Source organism: Salvelinus namaycush, chromosome 1 (genome assembly GCF_016432855.1).
Source record: "Salvelinus namaycush isolate Seneca chromosome 1, SaNama_1.0, whole genome shotgun sequence".
Taxonomy (NCBI): domain Eukaryota; kingdom Metazoa; phylum Chordata; class Actinopteri; order Salmoniformes; family Salmonidae; genus Salvelinus; species Salvelinus namaycush.
Window position 1 is genome coordinate 42,476,632 of NC_052307.1, and position 25,518 is coordinate 42,502,149.

At 41.0% G+C, this 25,518-nt stretch overlaps 1 protein-coding gene and 1 long non-coding RNA gene across 2 annotated transcripts in view; one reads left to right on the forward strand and one right to left on the reverse strand.

The window, feature by feature from the left end:
- The window catches only part of msh3 (mutS homolog 3 (E. coli)), a 105,310-nt gene that overhangs the window by 19,457 nt on the left and 60,335 nt on the right, over positions 1-25,518 (forward strand). Inside the window, exons 9-13 of the mRNA XM_038988730.1 lie at positions 13,493-13,602; positions 13,865-13,979; positions 14,088-14,172; positions 14,817-14,926; positions 16,131-16,263. Of these exons, the coding sequence (XP_038844658.1) occupies positions 13,493-13,602; positions 13,865-13,979; positions 14,088-14,172; positions 14,817-14,926; positions 16,131-16,263 (553 nt within the window). The remainder of the gene's footprint in view (positions 1-13,492; positions 13,603-13,864; positions 13,980-14,087; positions 14,173-14,816; positions 14,927-16,130; positions 16,264-25,518) is intronic.
- Positions 1-25,518, reverse strand: part of LOC120044150 — a 51,238-nt gene that overhangs the window by 16,668 nt on the left and 9,052 nt on the right. The window lies entirely within an intron of this gene.

Genomic DNA, 25,518 nt, shown 5'->3' on the forward strand with positions numbered 1-25,518 from the left:
TGATGAGTGATGATAAATAAGAAGGTAGTTTATTCAGAAGTGCTTTATAGACAAACACGAGAGCATGTTGTTCTCGTCTCACAGACAGTGAAGTCCAACCTACATTTTGAAATAAAAAACAGTGGTGAGTTCTGTAGCTAGCACCCGTAATAAACCTATGTGTGCAATGATAAGTAGCATCATTTAAGTGTGGATAACGTAGCATGCATGTAAATAATATCCCCATAATCTATAACAGACATAAAAGTAGCTTGCACAATTTGTATTCTATTTGTAGAGGACAAACGTGTCCTGTTTCTATAGAGGAAGCCTAGCTTGATTTTTAGCCGTTTACAAGGTTTGTCAATATGCATTTTAAAAGACAATTTATCATCCAACCATATCCCTAAGTATTCATATGCAGAGACCTGATTAATTCGAGAGCCATCTAAGCTCGTAAGTGCAAGTGTATTTTCAACCGACTTTTTGAATGTATTAAAAATCATAAAATGTGTTTTCTTTGCATTTAAAACAAGTTTCAGCTTTATAAAAGACCCTTGTAATATCTTAAAATCTGTTTCCATTAGTGATAATGCTTGGTCAGCCGTTGAAGCGATAGAGTACATGACAGTATCATCAGCATATAAATTAATTTGACACTTTCTTATCTCATCACCGATATTGTTTATGTAGAGATTGAACAGTAATGGACCAAGTATAGAACCTTGTGGGACCCCTTTAACCAACTCCAATGGCTCCAACTGGATGCCGTCAACTCTAACAGCCTGACTTCTATCCTTTACATAGTCATGAAACCAACAACAGGCATCCAATCCCAGTCCTATTGACGACAGCTTACCCAAATGTATCGCATGGTCTACAGTGTCAAAAGCTTTAGACAAATCTATGAACAAGGCGGCACAGTACTTACTTTTTTATTAAGCTATGTTCAATTGTATTCTTCATACTATAAAATCATTTTAAAAATAATGCCACGGAATTCTAAGCAACTCTTGGCCTTTAAATGAACTAGTGTAGCCTGGAATTCTAGCCATATCAGGGCCTAACATAAGAACAACTCAGAGTATGCTATTTTGTTCTTCTGAAATAGACTACATTCTTCATATAATGTTTCTTTAGACCTGTCCAAAATAAATAATGGATTTATTGTGATGGTGTAGGCTATATTAAATGGATTTATTAGACATTATAAAATGTAGATGTTCCAAAGGTCTGCATCAGTGGCTTGTAGGTGTGTGGAAACCAGGAGATGCTAAATGTGTTTATGCTACTTAACGGTCAATTACCGTGAGACGGGCAGTTATTTGCTTGACAATCACCGGCTGACACAATTTCATGACCGCCACAGCCCTAGGCATATATACATTTCTCAAAAAGTGTCCATCTCAAAAATGTGGAATAAGCAGGCTTTGATTTCTTGTCAAACAGGTGGAAAAGGGTCTCCTAGAAAACATCTACCAGAAAAAGTATTAAAAGGTTTTAGAAGTACATCAAAACACAAATGTTTTGATGTACAACACTTATAACTAATATCAACACTTACAGTGCCTTCAGAAAGTATTCACATCCCTTGGTTTTTTCCTCCACATTTTGTTGTCTTACAGCCAGAATACATTTTTTTTTAAATTGCGATTTTGTTGTCACTGGCCTATACACCCCATAATGTCAAAGTGGAATTATGTTTTTTGAAGTTTTTGCAAATTAATAAAAAATGAAAAGCTTAAATGTCTTGAATCGATACATATTCAACCCCTTTTATGACAAGTCTAAATTAGGTCAGGAGTAAAAAATTTGCTTAACAAGTCACATAATAAATTGCATGGACTCACTCTGTGCGCAATAATAGTGTTTGACATGATTTTTGAATGACGACCTAATTTTTGTACCCCACACACACTTATCTGTAAGGTCCCTCAGTCGAGCAGTGAATTTCAAACACAGATTCAACCACAAAGACCAGGGAGGTTTTCCAATGCCTTGCAAAGAAGGGCACCTACTGGTCGATGGGTAAAATAAAAAAAGCAGACAATGAATATCCCTTTGAGCATGGTGAAGTTAGTAATTACACTTTGGATGGTGTGTCAATACACCCAGTCACTACAAAGATACAGCCGTCCTTCCTAACTCAGTTGCCGGAGAGGAAGGAAACAACTCAGGGATTTCACCTTCAGGCTTATGGTGACTTTAAAACAGTTAGAGAGTTTAATGGCTGTGATAGGAGAAAACTGAGGATGGATCAATAACATTGTAGTTACTCCACAATACTAACCTAATTGACAGAGGGAAAAGAAGGAAGCCTGTACAGAATAAAAATATTCTAAAACATGCATCCTCTTTGCAGTATTACTTTAGTGCCTTATTGCAAAAAATGTAGCGAAGCAATTAACTTTTTATCCTGGATACAAAGTGTTATGTTTAGGGCAAATCCAATACAACACATTACTGAGTACCACCGAAGACCTGGATGTCGATTAAGGCAGCCCCCCGCACCTCTCTGATTCCCTTTCCCCCTCCATATTTTCAAGCATAGTGGTGGCTGCATCATGTTATAGGTATGCTTGTAATTACTAAAGACTGTGGAGACACTGGGAGAGTAATTCACCTTTCAGCAGGACAATAACCTAAGACACAAAGCCAAATCTACACTGGAGTTTCTTATCAAGAAGACAGTGATGGTTCCTGAGTGGCCGAGTTACAGTTTTGACTTAATTCTACTTGAAAATCTATGGCAAGACCTAAAATTGGTTGTCTAGAACTGAACCACAACCACTTTGACAGAGCTGTAAGAATTTAGAAAATAATAATTGTCAAATGTTGCACAATCCAGGTGTGGAAAGCTCTTAGTCTTACCTAGAAAGACTCACAGCTGTAATCGCTGCCAAACGTGCTTCTGCAATGTATAGACTCAGGTGTGAATAAGTTATGTAAATGAGATATCTGTATTTCATTTTCAATAAATGTGTAAACATTTCTAAAAACGTGTTTTCACAAAAATCAACATATCTTTTTCAGATATTTTAACATTTCTATAATACAGCATGTGGAGGGAGGATAATGAAAGTTCAAAGAAGTAACACGTAAAGGTAGACCAATCAATTAGATATAGTGTTTTTACAGATATCATTTTAATTTTTTTATAACAAAAAATTCTGTTACCAAATCAGTAACAGAATTTCAGAAAAATCGTTAACGTAAATTCAGCCATTGAATTGGCTACAGTGCCAAATCATAGTAGTCACAAACCACAGTTGGGTCACCTGCTAATGTTCTCCCTTCCGCTGGCATACTGTTATGTTCAGCTAATAACTTTTCTTTCTGTTATCTGGTGGTCAACCCCTCTCTCCAATTAATGTCACCGCTCCCGGCTCTTATTGGCACCTACTCATGAGCCCCATCTCTTTCCATTTACTGTAACCAGCATCCTCACCCACTGACCGACACCAGACGTCCATGGATGTTGAAAAGTAGTTTACATACATTTTTCGGTTGGTCCGAACCAGCCCTGATTTCAACGTCCACAGACAGGCCTTAATTTGGCCCAAACATACACTGAGTGTACAAAACATTAGGAACACCTTCCTAATATTGAGTTACACTCCCTTTTTCCCTCAGAACAGCCTGAATTTGTCGGAGCGTGGACTCCACAAGGTGTCGAAAGCGTTCCACAGCGATGCTGGCCCATGTTGACTCCAATGCTTCCCACAGTTGTGTCAAGTTGGCTGAATGTCCTTTGGGTTGTGGACCATTCTTGATACACATGGAAAACCGTTGAGCGTGAAAAACCCAGCAGTGTTGCAGTTCTTGACACACTCAAACTGGGGCGCCAAGCACCTACTACCATACCCCATTCAAAAGCGTTTGTCTTGCCCATTCACCCTCTGAATGGCACACATGCACAATCCATGTCTCAAGGCTTTAAAGTCCTTCTTTAACCTGTCTCCTCCCCATCATCTACACTGATTGAAGTGGATTTAACAAGTGACATCAATAAAGGGTCATAGCTTTCACCTGGATTCATCTGATCAATCTGTCATAGAATGAGGTGTTCCTAATGTTTTGTACACTCAGCGTAGATGTCCGTGATTGGTTAAGACCAAATCTGAACCCATTAGATGTTTGTTTCACAAGTTTGGACAGCACGGTAGAGTATAGTAAAGAAAAGTAGATTATAGTTCAGTACAGTATAATACAGTAGGGTAAAGAATAGTAGAGTATTGTTCAGTACAGTCCTGTACCGTAGAGTATAATAGAGTGAAGTAGAGTTCCGCACAGTACTGTAGAGTTGACTACACTATCATGTGAACTATACTCTACTGTACTGAGCTCTACTGTACTGACCTCTACTGTGCTGTACTTTGATGTCCAATCTAAGATATATATGATTGGTTCAGATTTGGTCCGGACCGACCAAATTTGGTGTTTGGTGGCAGAGCTCATTAATATAATAGCCAGTGTATAGAATAATACCCAAATATGCATAGTAAGATATTGCATATTCCTACCTTTGTGTACCTATTTAGGATACATCACCATGAAGAGAATGACTTACATATCCATAATTATGCCTTTCTGTGTAGTACAGATCAGGGAGCCATGATGAAATTATGTAACCGCAATTATTTTACCAGGTGTAAATCCACTTCAATAATCGAACGTTTTTTTTTTTTAACTCAAGAAAGTCATGTCATAGCTGACACCCCATTCTTTCTGCAGACATATTTTAATCTTAATTCGGAGCAGATATTTAACAGAATTTTGGGAAAACATGTTCACACAAAAAACAGGGAGATTTTACAGAAATTCTGCTACCAAACTTTGCATCTGCACAGTTCTTCCAGTAAATGTGATTTTTGTACATGTTCAGTGTACATTGTTAAATATAGTCCTTGTGCATAGAGTTGTATGTTTTGTTAAACTTTGAAATCATTTTTTCCCGGCGCAATTCCGTTTCCGTGGAACTACCCATAATGCAAGCATAACGTAAACAGATCGTCATATGTGACAATCTTCAAGCAATGTTACTAGTTTAATTACTTTTTTATTAAATATATTTCTTAGATATTTTTCTCAAATATTTGTATTCACTTTTTTCATAACTACGGTACCAGTCAAAAGTTTGGACACACCTACTCATTCAAGGGTTTTAATTTATTTTTTACTATTTTCTACATTGTAGAATAACAGTGAAGACATCAAAACAACAAAATAACACGTATGGAATCATGTAGTAACCAAAAAAGTGTTAAACAAGTCAAAATATATATTCATAGTAGCCACCCTTTTCCTTGATGACAGCTTTGCACACTCTTGGCATTCTCTCAAACAGCCTCACCTGGAATGCATTTCCAACAGTCTTGAAGGAGTTCCCACGTACACTACCGTTCAAAAGTTTGGGGTCACTTAGAAATGTCATTGTTTTGTCTTGCCATTTTGTCGCATGGAATCAAATCAAATCAAATTTAATTATATAGCCCTTCTTACATCAGCTGATATCTCAAAGTGCTGTACAGAAACCCAGCCTAAAACCCCAAACAGCAAGCAATGCAGGTGTAGAAGCACGGTGGCTAGGAAAAACTCCCTAGACAGGCCAAAACCTAGGAAGAAGCCTAGAGAGGAACCAGGCTTTGAGGTGTGGCCAGTCCTCTTCTGGCTGTGCCGGGTGGAGATTATAACACAACGGCCAATATGTTCATAAATGACCAGCATGGTCAAATAATAATAATCACAGTGGTTGTCGAGGGTGCAACAGGTCAGCACCACAGGAGTAAATGTCAGTTGGCTTTTCATAGCTGATCTCTACCGCTCCTGCTGTCTCTAGAGAGTTGAAAACAGCAGGTCTGGGACAGGTAGCACGTCCGGTGAACAGGTCAGGATTCCGTAGCCACAGGCAGAACAGTTGAAACCGGAGCAGCAGCACGGCCAGGTGGACTGGGGACAGCACGAAGTCATCATGCAGAGAGAGAGAGAGAGAATTTAAATTCACACTGGAGAAATACTCCAGATATAACAGACTGACCCTAGCCCCCCCCGACATGTAAACTACTGCAGCATAAATACTGGAGGCTGAGACAGGAGGGGTCAGGAGACACTGGCCCCATCCGACGATACCCCCCGGACAGGGCCAAACAGGCAGGATATAACCCCACCCACTTTGCCAAAGCACAGCCCCCACACCACTAGAGGGATAACTTCAACCACCAACTTACCATCCTGAGACAAGGCTGAGTATAGCCCACAAAGATCTCCGCCACGGCACAACCCAAGGGGGGGCGCCAACCCAGACAGGAAGACCACATCAGTGACTCAACCCACTCAAGTGACGCACCCCTCCTAGGGACGGCATGGAAGAGCACCAGTAAGCCAGTGACTCGGCTCTACAGAGGCAGAGAATCCCAGTGGAGAGAGGAGAACCGGCTAGGCAGAGACAGCAAGGGCGGTTCGTTGCTCCAGTGCCTTTCCGTTTACCTTCACACTCCTGGGCCAGACTACACTCAATCATAGGACCTACTGAAGAGATGAGTCATCAATAAAGACTTAAAGGTTGAGACCAAGTCTGCGTCTCTCACATGGGTATGCAGACCATTCCATAAAAATGGAGCTCTATAGGAGAAAGCCCTGCCTCCAGCTGTTTGCTTAGAAATTCTAGGGACAATTAGGAGGCCTGCGTCTTGTGACCGTAGCGTACGTGTAGGTATGTACGGCAGGACCAATTCGGAAAGATAGGTAGGAGCGAGCCCATGTAATGCTTTGTAAGTTAGCAGTAAAACCTTGAAATCAGCCCTTGCCTTAACAGGAAGCCAGTGTAGGGAGGCTAGCACTGGAGTAATATGATAAAAATTTTGGGGTCTAGTCAGGATTCTAGCAGCCGTATTTAGCACTAACTGAAGTTTATTTAGTGCTTTATCCGGGTAGCCGAAAAGCAGAGCATTGCAGTAGTCTAACCTAGAAGTAACAAAAGCATGGATTAATTTCTCTGCATCAATTTTGGACAGAACATTTCTGATCTTTGCAATGTTATGCAGATGGAAAAAAGCTGTCCTTGAAACAATCTTGATTTGTTTGTCAAAAGAGAGATCAGGGTCCAGAGTAACGCCGAGGTCCTTCACAGTTTTATTTGAGACGACTGTACAACCATCAAGATTAATTGTCATATTCAACAGAAGATCTCTTTGTTTCTTGGGACCTAGCATCTTTGTTTTGTCCGAGTTTAAAAGTAGAAAGTTTGCAGCCATCCACAGGCTTCCAGCGAGGGCAATTTTGGGGCTTCACCATGTTTCATTGAAATGTACAGCTGTGTGTCATCCGCATAGCAGTGAAAGTTAACATTATGTTTTCGAATGACATCCCCAAGAGGTAAAATATATAGTGAAAACAATAGTGGTCCTAAAACGGAACCTTGAGGAACACCAAAATTTACAGTTGATTTGTCAGAGGACAAACCATTCACGGAGACAAACTGATATCTGTCCGACAGATAAGATCTAAACCAGGCCAGAACTTGTCCGTGTAGACCAATTTGGGTTTCCAATCTCTCCAAAAGAATGTGGTGATCGATGGTATCAAAAGCTGCACTAAGGTCTAGGAGCACGAGGACAGATGCAGAGCCTCGGTCTGACGCCATTAAAAGGTCATTTACCACCTTCCTCAAGTCCAGTCTCAGTGCTATGATGGGGTCTAAAACCAGACTGAAGCATTTCGTATACATTGTCTTCAGGAGGGCAGTGAGTTGTATGGGAGATTCGATATAGGACGATAGTTTTTTATATTTTCTGAGTCAAGGTTTGGCTTTTTCAAGAGAGGCTTTATTACTGCCACTTTTAGTGAGTTTGGTACACATCCGGTGGATAGAGAGACGTTTATTATGTTCAACATAGGAGGGCACAGGAAGCAGCTCTTTCAGTAGTTTAGTTGGAATAGGGTCCAGTATGCAGCTTGAAGGTTTAGAGGCCATGATTATTTTCATCATTGTGTCAAGAGATATAGTACTAAAACACTTGAGTGTCTCCCTTGATCCTAGGTCCTGGCAGAGTTGTGCAGACTCAGGACAACTGAGCTTTGGAGGAATACGCAGGTTTAAAGAGGAGTCCATAATTTGCTTTCTAATGATCATGATCTTTTCCTCAAAGAAGTTCATAAATGTATTACTGCTGAAGTGAAAGCCATCCTCTCTTTGGGAATGCTGCTTTTAGTTAGCTTTGTGACAGTATCAAAAAGTAATTTCGGATTGTTCTTATTTTCCTCAATTATGTTGGAAAAATAGGATGATCGAGCAGCAGTGAGGGCTCTTTGATACTGCACGGTACTATCTTTCCAAGCTAGTCGGAAGACTTCCAGTTTGGTGTGGCGTCATTTTCTGAAAGATTGCTTCAGAGCTCAGGTATTTTCTGTATACCAGGGAGCTAGTTTCTTAGGACAAATGTTTTTAGTTTTTAGGGGTGCAACTGCATCTAGGGTATTGCGCAAGGTTAATTTGAGTTCCTCAGTTAGGTGGTTACCTCTTGGCGCACGGATCCCTTTAGCGGGATCATTTTCATCAACAACCGCTGAATTGCAGAGCGCCAAATACAAAAAAAATGATTAAAAAGATTTAATTTCATGAAATCACAAGTGCAATATTGCAAAACACAGCTTAGCTTGTTGTTAATCCACCTGTCGTGTCAGTTGAAAATATGCTTACAGTGAAAGCAATCCAAGCGTTTGTGTGAGTTTATCGATCACTAGACAAAACATTACAAACACCTAGCAGCAATGTAGATTGGTCACGAAAGTCAGAAAACCAATAAAATTAATCGCTTACTTTTGATGATCTTCGGACTCACGAGACTCCCAGTTACACAATAAATGTTCCTTTTGTTCGATAAAGATTCTTTTTATATAAAAAAACTCAATTTGTTTGGCGCGTTATGTTCAGAAATCCACAGGCTCAGGCAGGTCATGAAGGGCAGACAAAAATTCCAAATAGTATCCGTAAAGTTCGTAGAAATATGTCAAATGTTTTTATAATCAATCCTCAGGTTGTTTTTAACATAAATAATCGATAATATTTCAACCGGACGGTAAAACTATTCAATACAATAGAGAAAGAAAATGTTGAGCTACCACTTTCACGCGCAAGAACTAATCAAAGGACATCTGGCTATCCACTGATGCGATTTGATAAATCTCGCTCATTTTTCAGAATAAAAGCTTGAAACTATGTCTAAAGCCTGTTCACAACCTGTGGAAGCCATTGGAAAAGGAATCTGGTTGATATCCCTTTAAATGGAGGATAGGCAGGCAATGGAACAGGGATTTTTCTAAATAAGAGGCACTTCCGGGTTTGATTTCCTCAGGTTTTCGCCTGCAAAATCAGTACTGTTATACTCACAGACAATATTTTGAAGTTTTGGAAACTTTAGAGTTTTTTTCTATCCTAATCTGTCAATTATATGCATATTCTAGCATCTGGGCATGAGAAATAGGCCGTTTACATTGGGAACGTTATTTTTCCAAACATAAAAATTCTGCCTCCTAGCGTCAAGAAGTTAACTGATTTTTGTCCTTGGGTAGGCAGAGGGAGTCTGGAAGGGCATCAAGGAATCTTTGGGTTGTCTGAGAATTTATAGCACAACTTTTGATGCTCCTTGGTTGGGGTCTGAGCAGATTATTTGTTGCGATTGCAAACGTAATAAAATGGTGGTCTGATAGTCCAGGATTATGAGGAAAAACATTAAGATCCACAACATTTATTCCATGGGACAAAACTAGGTCCAGAGTATAACTGTGGCAGTGAGTAGGTCCGGAGACATGTTGGACAAAACCCACTGAGTCGATGATGGCTCCAAAAGCCTTTTGGAGTGGGTCTGTGTACTTTTCCATGTGAATATTAAAGTCACCAAAAATGTGAATATTATCTGCTATGACTACAAGGTCCGATAGGAATTCAGGGAAGTCAGTGAGGAATGCTGTATATGGCCCAGGAGGCCTGTAAACAGTAGCTATAAAAAGTGATTGAGTAGGCTGCATAGATTTCATGACTAGAAGCTCAAAAGACGAAAACATCGTTGTTTTTTTTGGAAATTGAAATTTGCCATCGTAAATGGTAGCAACACCTCCGCCTTTGCGGGATGCGCGGGGGATATGGTCACTAGTGTAACCAGGAGGTGAGGCCTCATTTAACACGGTAAATTCATCAGGCTTACGCCATGTTTCAGTCAGGCCAATCACATCAAGATTATGATCAGTGATTAGTTAATTGACTATAACTGCCTTGGAAGTGAGGGATCTAACATTAAGTAGCCCTATTTTGAGATGTGAGGTATCACGATCTCTTTCAATAATGGCAGGAATGGAGGAGGACTTTTTTCTAGAGAGATCGCTAAGGCGAACACCGCCATGTTTAGTTTTGCCCAACCTAGGTCGAGGCACAGACACGGTCTCAATGGGGATAGCTGAGTTGACTACACTGACTGTGCTAGTGGCAGACCCCACTAAGCTGGCAGGCTGGCTAACAGCCTGCTGCCTGGCCTGCACCCTATTTCATTGTGGAGCTAAGGGAGTTAGAGCCCTATCTATGTTCGTAGATAAGATGAGAGTACCCCTCCGGCTAGGATGGAGTCCGTCACTCCTCAACAGGCCAGGCTTGGTCCTGTTTGTGGGTAAGTCCCAAAAAGAGGGCCAATTATCTACAAATTCTATCTTTTGGGAGGGGCAGTAAACAGTTTTCAACCAGCGATTGAGTTGTGAGACTCTGCTGTAGAGCTCATCACTCCCCCTAACTGGTAGGGGCCAGAGACAATTACTCGATGCCGACACATCTTTCTAGCTGATTTACACGCTGAAGCTATGTTGCGCTTGGTGACCTCTGACTGTTTCATCCTAACATCGTTGGTGCCGACGTGGATAACAATATCCCTATACTCTCTACACTTGCCAGTTTTAGCTTTAGCCAGCACCATCTTCAGATTAGCCTTAACGTCGGTAGCCCTGCCCCCTGGTAAACAGTGTATGATCGCTGGATGATTCGTTTTAAGTCTAATACTGCGGGTAATGGAGTCGACAATGACTAGGGTTTTCAATTTGTCAGAGCCATGAGAAAGTTGTCCGGCTGCGGGGACCGTGCGAGGGGATTTATACTACTATCTGTACTTACTGGTGACACAGACGCTGTTTCATCCTTTCCTACACTGAAATTACCCTTGCCTAACGATTGCGTCTGAAGCTGGGCTTGCACCACAGCTATCCTCGCCGTAAGGCGATCGTTCTCCTGTATATTATGAGTACAGCGGCTGCAATTAGAAGGCATCATGTTAATGTTACTACTTAGCTTCGGCTGTTGGAGGTCTTGACGAACCATGTCCAGGTAAAGCATCCGGAGTGAAAAAGTTGAATGAAAAAATGTTGAGTGAGGGAAAAACAAAAAATATAAACAGTAATTAAAAAGTAAAAACCGTAAAGTTGTCAGGTAGCAAAGTAAGGTTAGCAACAAAACGCACAGCAGCAAGTAAACAAGTCTGCAAGTTGTGACCGGAAATTATCTCTTCCACTGTTGCTCTCCTATGCCTTCATTTCTCAGAACAAGAATAGACTGACGAGTTTCAGAAGAAAGGTCTTTGTTTCTGGACATTTAGAGCCTGTAATCGAACCCACAAATACTGATGCTCCAGATACTCAACTAATCTAAAGAAGGCCAGTTTTATTGGTTCTTTAATCAGAACAAGTTTTCAGCTGTGCTAACATAATTGCAAAAGGGTTTTCAAATGGTCAATTAGCCTTTTAAAACGATAAACTTGGATTAGCTAACACAACGTGCCATTGGAACACAGGAGTGATGGTTGCTGATAATGGGCCTCTGTACGCCTATGTACTGTAGATATTCCAGAAAAAATCTGCCGTTTCCAGCTACAATAGTCATTTACAACATTAACAATGTCTACACTTAATTTCTGATCAAATTTATGTTATTTTAATGGACAAAAAATTTGATTTTCTTTCAAAAACAAGGACATTTCTAAGAGACCCCAAACTTTTGAACGGTAGTGTATGCTGAGCACTTGTTGGCTGCTTTTCCTTCACTCTGCGGTCCAACTCATCCCAAACCATCTCAATTGGGGTGAGGTCGGGCGATTGTGGAGGCCAGGTCATCTGATGCAGCACGCCATCACTTTCCTTCTTGGTCAAATAGCCCTTACACAGCCTGAAGGTGTGTTGGATCATTGTCCTGTTGAAAAACAAATGATAGTCCCGCTAAGCGCAAACCAGATGGGATGTTGTATCGCTGCAGAATGCTGTGGTATCCATGCTGGTTAAGTGTGCCTTCAATTTGAAATAAATCACTGACAGAGTCACCAGCATAGTATCCCCACACCATCACACCACCTCCTCCATGCTTCACGGTGGGAACTACACATGCAGAGATCATCTGTTCACCTACTCTGTGTCTCACAAAGAGACGGCGGTTGGAAGAAAAAATCTAATTTGGCTTCATCAGACCAAAGGACAGATTTCCACCGGTCTAATGTCTATTGCTCGTGTTTCTTGGCCCAAGCAAGTCTCTTCTTATTATTGGTTTCCTTTTATAGTGGTTTCTTTGCAGCAATTCGACTATGAAGGCCGGATTCACGCAGTCTCTTCTGAACAGTTGATGTTGAGATGTGTCTGTTACTCGAACTCTGTGAAGCATTTATTTGGGCTGCAATTCCTCTGCAGCAGAGGTAACTCTGGGTCTTCCTTTCCTGTGGCGGTTCTCATGAGAGCCAGTTTAATCATAGCGCTTGATGATTTTTGTGACTGAACTTGAAGAAACTTTCAAAGTTCTTGAAATTTTCCAGATTGACTGACCTTCATGTCTTAAAGTAATGATGTACTATTGTTTCACTATGCTTATTTGAGCTGTTCTAGCCATTATATGGACTTGGTGTTTTACCAAATAGGGCTATCTTCTGTATACCACCCCTACCATGTCACAACATAACTGATTGGGTCAAATGCATTAAGGAAAGAAATTTCACAAATTTACTTTTAACAAGGCACACCTATTAATGCATTCCAGGTGACTACCTCATGAAGCTAGTTTAGAGAATGCTAAGAGTGTGCAAAGCTGTCATCAAGGCAAAGGGTGGCTATTTGAAGAATCTCAAATATAACTTATATTTTGATTTGTTTAACACTTTTTTGGTTACAACATGATTCAATATGTGTTATTTCATAGTTTTGATGTCTTCACTATTACTCTACAATGTAGAAAATAGTACAAATAAATAAAAACCCTGGCATGAGTAGGTGTGTCCAAACTTTTGACTGGTACTGTATATATATATTTTTTTTTTTCTTAAATATTTTACTTGATCTTAGATTTTTGTGCCTGAGCTGTTCTGACTAACAGGTTGATGGTGTAATGATGGAGCTGGTGTAATAACCTCTCTCTACCTCCTATTCCCTCCTTCTGTCACTCTTCTCTCCCTGCCTTCTCCTTCTCTCCCCTCCCTCTCTATTTGCCTCTCTCTTTCTGCAGTGTGCAGGCTGGTGATGGTGTACGTATAGAGAAGAGGGACAGTGCTCAGTTTGACTTTGCCTCTGCAATGAACACTGTCACTGAGTTCTACAGTCACACACAGGAGTCAGGTATGTCTGTGAGTCTGAGTGTGTCTCAGTCTGTGTCTGTCAGTGTGCGAGAGAAAGAGACATTCATGTCATGAATTACAGGTCCGTGCTTCCATCTGTCCTTTAAGTGAAAAATATTTTCTGTTGGGACAGCGTGTACTGTAGGTGTGTGTGTATTTTTGGGATGCTGGCGGACGATCAACAAAACAAGTATTCTCTAACAAAATGAGGCACGAGGTTGTGACTCATGGCTGTGTGTGGGTGTTTGTGTGACCATCCCCAGGTTCCAGACCTCTCTCCAGTATAGCCTCTTTGGAAAGCCCTGTGGTCTGCTGTCTGGGTCCTCTCATCCACTACCTCACAGAGTTTAACCTGCAGAGAGTACTACTGCACCACAGGTACTCACACACATACACACACACCGCCCTTGTGGTTGCCACAGACTGACTCCCTGTGACTCTTGTAATATTGTATGTGGTAATTCTCTGTGTGTGTGTGACCTTAAGTTCGTTCAGGCACCTCTCCTGTGAGTCAGACGGTATGGTCCTCAGTGCTCCCACTCTCAGAAACCTGGAGATACTCACCAACCAGGTACGTGTTAGTGAATGAGTGGTTGCTCCACTAAAAGTTTTGCGATTATGCTGCGGGACTTAGAGGTAATTTGTGGTTTCGTATTGTACCCTGCGTCACTACTTCATTGCTCCAGACCAGCGCAAGGGGGAGTTGGAGCACTGATTATACTTTGGGTCCTACTGCGTCTCTAACTGACAATGAGTGGGTGACATAAACATAAATAATTATAGATAGATATATAATTGTGCACGACTTAAGTATTACTTACTAAAACTGTTTATTCTAAGAGTAACTGGTGGTCAAACTAGCACTAACTAGCTTTAATGGTTACAATGGCTGACACTTAAATAACGTGCCATAGAATTCTGCGGCACCATGCAAGCTGTGCTGCGGTACGCTGCAACTTTTACATAACGAACCACTGTACTTTTCCTCCAGTTTACTTGTATACAACAAGGCCGTATTTCATATGTAACTTTATCTTATATAATGGTACTCAGGTCAGACCATGGGTTCGTGGCCTAAAATGTCCTGTTTGGTGCTATTTTGTGGCCTAAATTCAGTTTGGGCAATTGTTATTGTGGAGCATTGGAACGGTACGATATTACTAGGCCAAGTGCAGTACTCTTTTTCACAGAAAGGTTTGTGTGCGTGTGTTACAGACAGATGGAGGTACGAAGGGCAGTTTGTTGTGGGTGTTAGACCACACCCACACCTCATTTGGTAGAAGACTGATGAGGAAGTGGGTAAGCCAGCCCCTCAAAGACGCACAGTAAGTACACACTGAATCCCAAACCAGTCCTTTGCCCCTACTAACTCGCTTGGAGGGCCCTCTGTGGTCATCTGTTGCTGATGAAACTCTGAGGGTGACTTCAAGAGTGATGAGTGGATCAAACAACGGCTCATCATAATGGCTGGAACAGAGTGGCATCAAACATAGAAACCATGTGTTTGATGTATTTGATACCATTCCACTCCAGCCATACCATGAGCCTGCCCTCCCCAATTAAGGTGCCACCAACCTCCTGTGGGATCAAATTAACCCATCAATTTCGGGACACTTGAATGATGTAATTTATGTTCCACGTTAAATAATAAAACGAGAATTAAATTAAAATGAACAGATTTCCCCTGTCAGTTTACAAGATATAAACCTCCGTAACAGTTAAACATTTGTGAGGTATTTCATTTGTTACATGTCTCAAGCCTAGAAATCAGACACAAACAAATGCATTTCGCATATAATTAGGCTCACCTCTCCATTATTTTGTATGAAATTGTTAACACCAAACATATCGCGGTGCATGTTGGGATAGCACTTTGCTCTTGAGCTGGCGGCATTGCTGGCTCAGTCGAAGTGGCCCCTAAACCCATGATCATTTTAAATCCCTCAGATTTACATCACCTGTGCATATGGTGGAGGCGTGAGTGAATTCGCAAATGGAGGGGTGAATGGAAAGGAAAGGGACTGGTTTGGGCTTCAGCAACAGAGTACGGTGAAGTTGCCACGAGACCCTGATCTTGTGTCAGTTTTGCATTTCCCCCATTAATGGTTAAGGATTTAGGGGAGGGGAAGCTGAACCTAGGCATATGTACCTAGGAGAAACTTTACCCTGGAGCAAGGACACACACGGACCTATGCAATCCTTTCAGATCTGCGCTGAGTGTCTGAGGGATAGGGATGGATTTGGGGTTGGGCTGAGACTGTAATCTCTCTTACTCGCTCAGATCTGCTGTCAGGATTATAAACCTTCGATTCTACCATCAGATAGGTTATGATAGAACCCTGCTTCACGCTAACATGAATAAAACCCAGATTACACACACATGCCTGCACACATGCACATGTCTCTCTGCACTCTGCAGTCCCACTCTAATGCCTAATGCACATTGTGTTGCTGGGGAGGAAACTGACAATAGCACTTGTGCTTCTGTATACAGAATGTCAACCCTGGAGGCTCTTGTTCACCCCACAGGTCTATATGTGAGAGACAAGGTGCTGTATGTGAGATCCTGGAGTCTGATTCCGTCACCCTACCCTCTGTTAGAGCCCTGCTCTTCCGACTGCCAGACCTGGAGAGAGGAGTGTGCAGCATCTACCACAAGAAGGTACACAAACAACACTCACAAATCAAATAGGCACACACGGTCTAGAAGCAGTGGCCTCACTCAAAGATTAAACGGGTGACCACTCTAACAATGGAAATCCATGTCATCGATGATTGAAGGCAGGCGAAATCAGGTAGGACCATTCTAGCCAATGATAGGGAAGATACGCGGGTGAACAACAGGCACAAGTAAGTTGTTTATTTCAATGTTGCTGGAATGCCACGTGCAACCACTTATATCAGTACATTTGTAAAAGCCTAAACATTACGATACTTATATTTGGATCAAACAAGCCTCACGTAATTCAATATTCTCTCATAGACCTCCATACAAAAAAGGGCTTATCACACCCGGACAGATTGTGAGCGAAGCAAATCCTCTCGCTTCACCTCTTCCTTTCTGCCTCACTGTCATATCTCCCACCCTCCCAGTATGACATTGTCTCCTTTCTTCCACAAGCTTCACTCAAATGTCAGGACAAAGAGCTTTCATCAGTGTGTGCGTGTGCTTATTTGATGCTGAACCTAGCTCTTGTCCACAGTATCATTTTCTCAGCTTGCACTCTTGCCTCAAAATCTGCTGAAAGTTTCATCCTCACAGTGATTGGTTAGAAGTTTTTTCTAAACTATTCCACCCTCCCTACACACACACATACACATTAATTGTCATATTTTGCGGTCTTTAGATGGATGAGTTGTGTAATGGTCTGCTTCTCTATTTTCATAATGGAGAGAGGAAATGGAATGGTTATGGTAGCAAGCCTTCGTGTGCTCTCGACCGTAAAATCCATGTCACACGACCCAAAGCCAGAGAACCATTAAAACTGTGACACTCATTAACTCTCTGACCTGTTTTAATTACAATATGATGTCAATATTATCTATAACGCCACATCCCTCCAATAACAGTAATACACCACTGACATACAGGTCACTGAATCAATAAAACTGTAGTATCTATAATGATAAACAATAGTATATTTTTATAACATAGTGCCATCAGAAAGTATTTCCGCCCCTTGACTTTTTCCACATTTTGTTGTTACAACCTGAATTTAAAATGGATTACATTTATATTTTTTTGTGACTAGCCTACTACACACAATACCCCATAATGTCAAAGTGGAATAATACAATTAGTAAAAAATGAGTCAAGTATTCAACCTCTTTGTTATGGCAAGCCTAAATACGTTCAGGAATAAAAATGTGCTTAACAAGTCACATAAGTTCCATGTGTCCAATAGTAGTGTTTAACATGATTTTTGAATGACTACCTGATGTCTGTACCCCACACACACACAATTATCAGTCAAGCAATGAATTTCAAACACACAAAGACCAGAGCGGTTTTCCAATGCTTGGCAAAAGAAGGGCACCTATTGGTAAATGGGTAAAAATACAGAAAGCAGACATAGAATATCCCTATGAGCATGTTTAAGTTATTAATTCGACTTTGGGTGGTGTATCAATACACCCGGTCACTACAAAAGATACAGTAATTCCTAACTCAGTTGACAGAGAGGAAGGAAACCGCTCAAAGGATTTCACAATGAGGCCAATGGTGACTTTAAAACAGTAACAGAGTTGAATGGCTGTAATAAGAGGGAACTGAGGAAGGATCAACAACATTGTAGTTTCTCCACAATACTAACCTAATTGACAGAGTGACAAGAAGGAAGCCCGTACAGAAAATAAATATGCCAAAACATGCACCCTGTTTGCAACAAGGCACTAAAGTAATACGGAAGAATTTTTAAATTAATAATGGGCAAATGTTGCACAATGCAGGTGTGAAAAGCACTAAGAGACTTACCCAGAAAGAGCCACAGCTGTAATTGCTGCCAAATGTGATTCTAACATGTATTGACTCAGGGGATTGAATACTTATCTAATCAAGATATTATTGGTGTCTTATTTTTCATAAATGTTTCACAAATATTAACATTTTTCTTCCATTTTGACATTAGAGTATTTTGTGTAGATTGTTGACAAAAAATGACAATTAAATCCATTTTAATCCCACTTTGTAACACAACAAAATGTGGAAAAAGTCACGGGGTGTGAGTACTTCCTAAAGGCACTGTGGACAGATAATGGAGGTTATAGATTTAGATGGTGCTGCTCTTTGTTGAGTTTTATTGAAGAAGTAGATTGGCTTTTAACGTCTGTGTGATTGAACACAGGTTAGTGTGTGACCAACTCAGTGGCCTTGTGGTTAGAGTGGCCGCCCTGATATTGAAAGTTTGGGAATTCAATCCCCAGCCAAATCATAGGTAATATCTGACACACAAACGGGTACTATGTTGAAGTTTTAACAGGTCAGATAAAACCTACCCAATTATGGTCTCCAAATCAAAGGACCGAGGCTGTCGTCTACCAAAAGCATCTCGTCCATCTGTAGAAGTAGCCAGAGTTGAGGCAGAGTTCATCAGTAACACATGGAATGAAAAGGTGAAATCTGATATACAGTTGAAGTCGGAAGTTTACATACACCTTAGCCAAATACATTTAAACTCAGTTTTTCACAATTCCTGACATTTAATCCTAGTAAAAATTCCCTGTCTTAGGTCAGTTAGGATCACCACTTTATTTTAAGAATGTGAAATGTCAGAATATTAGTAGAGAGAATGATTTATTTCAGCTTTTATTTCTTTCATCACATTCCCAGTGGGCCAGAAGTTTAGTATTTGGTAACATTGCCTTTAAATTCTTTAACTTGGGTCAAACGTTTCAGGTAGCCTTCCACAAGCTTCCCACAATAAGTTGGGTGAATTTTGGCCCATTCCTCCTGACAGAGCTTGTGTAACGGAGTCAGGTTTGTAGACCTCCTTGCTCACACGCGCTTTTTCAGTTCTGCCCACACATTTTCTATGGGATTTTCTCAGGGCTTTGTGATGGCCACTCCAATACCTTCACTTTGATGTCCTTAAGCCATTTTGCCACAACTTTGGAAGTATGCTTCGGGTCATTGTCCATTTGGAAGACCCATTTGCGACCAAGCTTTAACTTCCTGACTGATGTTTTGAGATGTTGCTTCAATATATCCACATCATTTTCCTCCCTCATGATTTCATCTATTTTGTGACGCGCACCAGTATCTTCTGCAGCAAATCACCCCCACAACATGGTGCTGCCACCCCCGTGCTTCACGGTTGGGATGTTGTTCTTCGGCTTGCAAGTCTCCCCCTTTTTCCTCCAAACATATCGATGGTCATTATGGCCAAACAGTTATATTTTTATTTCATCAGACCAGAGGACATTTCTCCAAAAAGTACGATCCTTGTCCCCATGTGCAGTTGCAAACTGTAGTTTGGCTTTTTTTATGGCGGTTTTGGAGCAGTGGCTTCTTCCTTGCTGAGTGGCCTTTCAGGTTATGTTGATATAGGACATGTTTTACTGTGGATATAGATACTTTTGTATCTGTTTCCTCCAGCATCTTCACAAGGTCCTTTACTGTGGTTCTGGGATTGATTTGCACTTTTCGCACCAAAGTACGTGCATCACTAGGAAACAGAACACGTCTCCTTCCTGAGCGATATGACGGCAGCGTGGTCCCATGGTGTTTATACTTGCATACTATTGTTTGTACAGATGGCTGCGTAGTACCTTCAGGCGTTTGGAAATTGCTTCCAAGGATGAACCAGACTTGTGGAGGTCTACAATTTTTTTTCTGAGGTCTTGGCTGATTTCTTTTGATTTTCTCATGATGCCAAGCAAAGAGGCACTGAGTTTGAAGGTAGGCCTTGAAATACATCCACAGGTACACCTCCAATTGACTCAAATTATGTCAATTAGCCTATCAGAAGCTTGTAAAGCCATGCCATAATTTTCTGGAATTTTCCAAGCTGTTTAAAGGCACAGTCAATTTAGTGTATATAAACTTCTGACCCACTGGAATTGTGATACAGTGAATTATAAGTGAAATAATCGGTCTGTAAACAATGTGTCATGCACAAAGTAGGTGTCCTAACCAATTTGCCAAAACTATAGTTTGTTAACAAGAAATTTGGGGATGGTTGAAAATGAGTTTTAATGACTCCAACCTAAGTGTATGTAAACTTCCGACTTCAACTGTACAAAGCTATACTCTGTTGAAGTTTGAACAGGTCAGACCAAACCTCCTAATTATGTTCTCCCCATCAATGACCAATGGTGAGCAGGCTGGAGGTGATTTTTTTTGTTTGTTCTTCAAAACAAAAATGTATTTAAAACGAATTATTAACTTCTTATGGCTGCAGGGGCAGTATTGAGTAGCTTGGATGAAAGGTGCACAGAGGTGCCCATAGTAAACGGCCTGCTCCTCAGTCATAGTTGCTAATATATGCATATTATTATTAGTATTGGATAGAAAACACTCTGAAGTTTCTTAAACTGTTTGAATTATGTCTGTGAGTATAACAGAACTCATATGGCAGGCAAAAACCTGAGAAAAAATCCAAACAGGAAGTGGAAATTCTGAGGCTGGTAGATTTTCAACCAAGCTCCCATTGAAATTACAGCGAGATATGGATGAGTTTTCACTTCCTACGGCTTCCACTAGATGTCAACAGTCTGTAGAACTTTGTCTGATGACTCTACTGTGCAGGGGGGGGCGAAGGAGACAGGAATGAGTCACCACTGCCATGAGCTGACCATTCTTTCACCATGCGCCTTCACATAAGAGGGAGCTCCGTTCCATCGCTCATCTGAAGTCAATGTAATTCTCCGGTTGGGACGTTATTCAAGATTTATGTTAACTTCATATGGCTGCAGTCCCGTTAACGGGATCGATATGACAACAGCCAGTCGAAAATGCAGCTACGGTGAAAATGCCTAGCTTTGTTAAAGCAAGGCCCCAAGGTTTTCTGCATTATGCAATGATATGGGCAGTGACCATGTAACGCTTTTACAACATACAGAAGTGCGCTGGTTATCAAGGGGCAAAGTATTGACACGCTTTTTTAAATTGAGAGACAAGCTTAAAGTTTTCTTTACTGACCATAATTTTTAGTTGTCTGACCGCTTGCATGATAACGAGTTTCTCACACGACTGGCCTATCTGGGTGATGTTTTTTCTCGCCTGAATGATCTGAATCTAGGATTACAGGGACTCTCCATAACTATATTCAATGTGGGGGACAGAATGATTAAGAAGTTGTAGCTCTTTTCTGTCTTTATTGACAAGGACAACACACAGGTCTTTCCATCATTGTATGATTTTTTTGTGTGCAAAAGAACTCAAGCTTACGGGCAATGTCAAATGTGATATAGCGAAGCACCCGAGTGAGCTGGGTGCGCAATTACTCAGGTACTTTCCCAAAACGGGCGACACAAACAACTGGATTCGTTATCCCTTTCATGCCCTGCCTCCAGTCCACTTACCGATATCTGAACAAGAGAGCCTCATCAAAATTGCAATAAGCGGTTCTGTGAAAATGTAATTTAATCAGAAGGCTCTGGCAGATTTCTTGCCTTGGCAAATGACGCTGTTAAGACACTGATGCCTTTTGCAACCACATACCTATGTGAGAGTGGATTCTCGGCCCTCACTAACATGAAAACTAAATACAGACAGACTGTGTGTGGAAAATGATTTAAGACAGACTCTCTCCAGTACAACCCAACATTGCAGTTTTGTGCATCCTTTCAAGCCTACCCTTCTTGTTAACCTGTGGTGAGTTATTCACAATTTTTGATGAACAAATAAGGTTTTATATGTAAGATGGCTAACTAAAGAGCAAAATTATTGATTATTATATTATTATTTGTGCTCTGGTTGTATAAGAGCTCTTTGTCATTTTCATTTGTGACAAAAACTCACACTCATTCTTATGTTTAATAAATGTATTGAATAGTGTGTGTGTGGCAGGCTTACAATGATGGAAAAAAACAACATTTGAGAGTGCGCTGACCCTGGTACGCAGAGGTTGAATGTTTGAAGGGGTGCGTTCTACCTGTCCACTCGATTGAGGATGATAAGGGCAGTTCAGAAGACGAGCTACCTCCTGACACACTTTTCCTGTGAAATTAGTGCCTTGGTCGGAATCTTATTGTTCCGGAAATCCCCATCGGGAATGATTTCTCGATTCAGAATTTTAGCTGTATGTTGTGCAGTTCCTTTCTTAACCTCTCTGAGATATGTGGGACGGTAGCGTCCCACCTGGCCAACATCTAGTGAAAATGTAGAGCGCCTATAAAAATTTAACTTTCATGAAATCACACATTCAATATACCAAATTAAAGCTACACTTGTTGTGAATCCAGCCAACGTGTCAGATTTCAAAAATGCTTTACGGCGAAAGCAAACAATGCTATTAACTGAGGATAGCACCCCAGCTAACAATCACAGACCATCATATTTCAACCTTCCAGGCGCGACACAAAACGCAGAAATAAAGGTATAATTCATGCCTTACCTTTGACGAGCTTCTTCTGTTGGCACTCCAATATGTCCCATAAACATCACAAATGGTCCTTTTGTTCGATTAATTCCGTCGATATATATCCAAAATGTCCATTTATTTGGCACGTTTGATCCAGAAAAACACCGTGACTACAAAATATCTCAAAAGTTACCTGTAAGCGTCCAAACATTTCAAACTACTTTTGTAATACAACTTTAGGTATTTTTTAACATAAATAATCGATAAAATTGAAGACGAGATGATCTGTGTTCAATACCGGAGGAAAACAATGTGTAGCATGCTTTCTGGTCACGCGCCTCTAACAAACAGTACACTTCACTGGAGCCTCATTCTGAACATGGCTACTTCTTCATTTCTCAAAGGAAAAACCTCAATCAATTTCTAAAGACTGTTGACATCCAGTGGAAGCGATAGGAACTGCAGGAAGGTCCCTTAGAAATCTGGATTCCCAATGAAAACCCATTGAAGAGAGAGTGACCTTAAAAAAGAAATCTGAATGGTTTTGCCTGCCAAATAAGTTCTGTTATAGTCACAGACATGATTCAAACAGTTTTAGAAACTTCAGAGTGTTTTCTATCCAATACTAATAATAATATGCATATATTAGCATCTGGGACTGAGTAGGAGGCAGTTTACTCTGGGCACGCTTTTCATCCAAACATGAAAATGCTGCCCCCTATCCTAGAGAAGTTAATAGGGTAGGTTTCAACTCATCATGAGAAACGATCAACAACGACTAGCGCATCTTTGTGTCCTTTACATTTGGGCAGTGTTATGTAATAAAGCTGTAGATGTCTGAAGGGCAGGCACTCGTCGTGTCTGTACTTTCACTCATCCCTTGGTGTTGTTTTCCCTACAAATGTTGCAATTCGGCACAACAGCCTCAGCCTCTTTCCGCACACCAGGATTCCACCTTTTGCCCACAAAATGATAAACTATCTTGTCCACACCAATGTGTCCCAAAGAGTGGATCTGTGTCACCAAGTAGGGCAAGTAGGGCAACATCTCAGGTTGTATTTCCACACACCTTCTTGATTGAGTTTACATTCTGCAGCCATCTATTCCCATACTTCATCTTTTGGTGCACTTTTTTGCATGTCTCTAATGTGTTGCAATGTATCCAAGGTGTATCTCCTAATCAGTTTAGGTGATAGAGGTATGTGTTCTCTTGGCAGCCGCCTTGTCAGCCAGATCATTACCTTTACTCTCGTCTGTAAAGATTTTTCCATGTGCTTTCATTTTCAAAATTGCAACTTGTCCAGGTAACTGGAGAGCATTCAGTAGAGCCATCACCTCTGGTCCATTCTTCACAGGAACTCCCAGTGATGTCCTGAAACCTGTGTTTTTCCATATTTTTCCAAAATCATAGGTAACACCAAAAGCATACCTTGAGTCTGTGTAGAATTCCGAATTCCACGAATTCCGCCACGTGTGCTGATGTTCCTGCAGGTAACTTGTCTGTCACTATCACAATGTCCATTGTAGTAACTGCCCAGCCTGCCTTCCTCACCCCCCCTCCACAATGCTTGAACCGTCGTGTTCAAGTAATGTGGCATCTGGAGGAAGCATCAGAGTAGCTGGATTACATGGTGTGCCACGTTGTATGATGATGTTAGGAGCCTCCAACACAGTCAACCATTTGCTCCAACGAGCAGCTGTGACCTGTGCAGCTCGATTCATTGTCAAAAGAGTATGAACTGCATGTCAGCAGAATCTTTAATCACTACTTTAGTAGTGTCCATAGCTTCCTTGCTAATGGGATTTTGTTTTGTGCAAGGTGGGGCAACACCTGTCAAGCACACTGGTTCCATATCCAAAGTTCCACACTCATTTTTCTTCGTAGTCCAAATAGGATGATTCTGAACTGTAAGATCCCTGCAGTTGTCTAATTTGCCACATCACCTTCCCTTCAGAAATGTTCAGTGTAGAGTCAAGTTGCATAATAATATCAAGGCCTAAAATAGGTTGTTCAAATGAGCCTATCCACACCCCTGCATCAATCTTCATTGGACCAATAGAAATTGATAATGGTTTGGTCTGTTTCATATCTGTCCCCCACCACACACTCATCTTCTTGCCTGTGTACTGAGGACATATATGTTTGGATAAGATATGGGCAATACTGTGACTTTAGCACCTGTATCTACTAAAACATCTACTGCACAGTTGTTAACCATCATGTTCACATATTTTCCATCCGATTTCATGTGTACACCAGCTGGGATGGCACTTAAGAGGGGGTCTATTAGTTTCCCTCCACAGCACCCAGCAAACTCTGCTGCTGAGCCGGAGAGAGCTTCTTACATTTCTGCATCAGCATTGTGTCGTTGGGGCTGTTGTCCTGTTTCCAGTACCCCTTATTTGGGGGGAGGGGGGGGGGGTATCTGGATTAAGGGCAATCGGTGACCAGAGTGATATATGGTCTGGAATCTGCAGATGCCTCCTTGCATCTTTCCAAGCTAAGAGTGTATTATGTGTTGTAAAATTGTCAGGTAAGGACTGGATCTTTTCAAAGCTATTAATAAATGGTACAGAAGCTAATGCTCTTGGATGACATGCTATTGATTCCATCCCAACCCAAAGTGAGTGGTGTTTGTCTAGGCACCAACTAATCATGTGCTTGATCTCAGCAGACCAGTAATATAGTTGCAGATTTAGCAAAGATACCCCTCCTGAATTCTTAGGCTTAATTAGTTTGATAAATTTGATTATAGGTTTCTTATTGTTCCAGATATATTTAGATATATTGCCATTTATTGTGTGAAAAAGGACTGAGATAGATGGCAGGGGATATTTTGGAATAAATAATTTAGCCGAGGAAGGATATTCACCCTGACGGCATTAATCCTGCC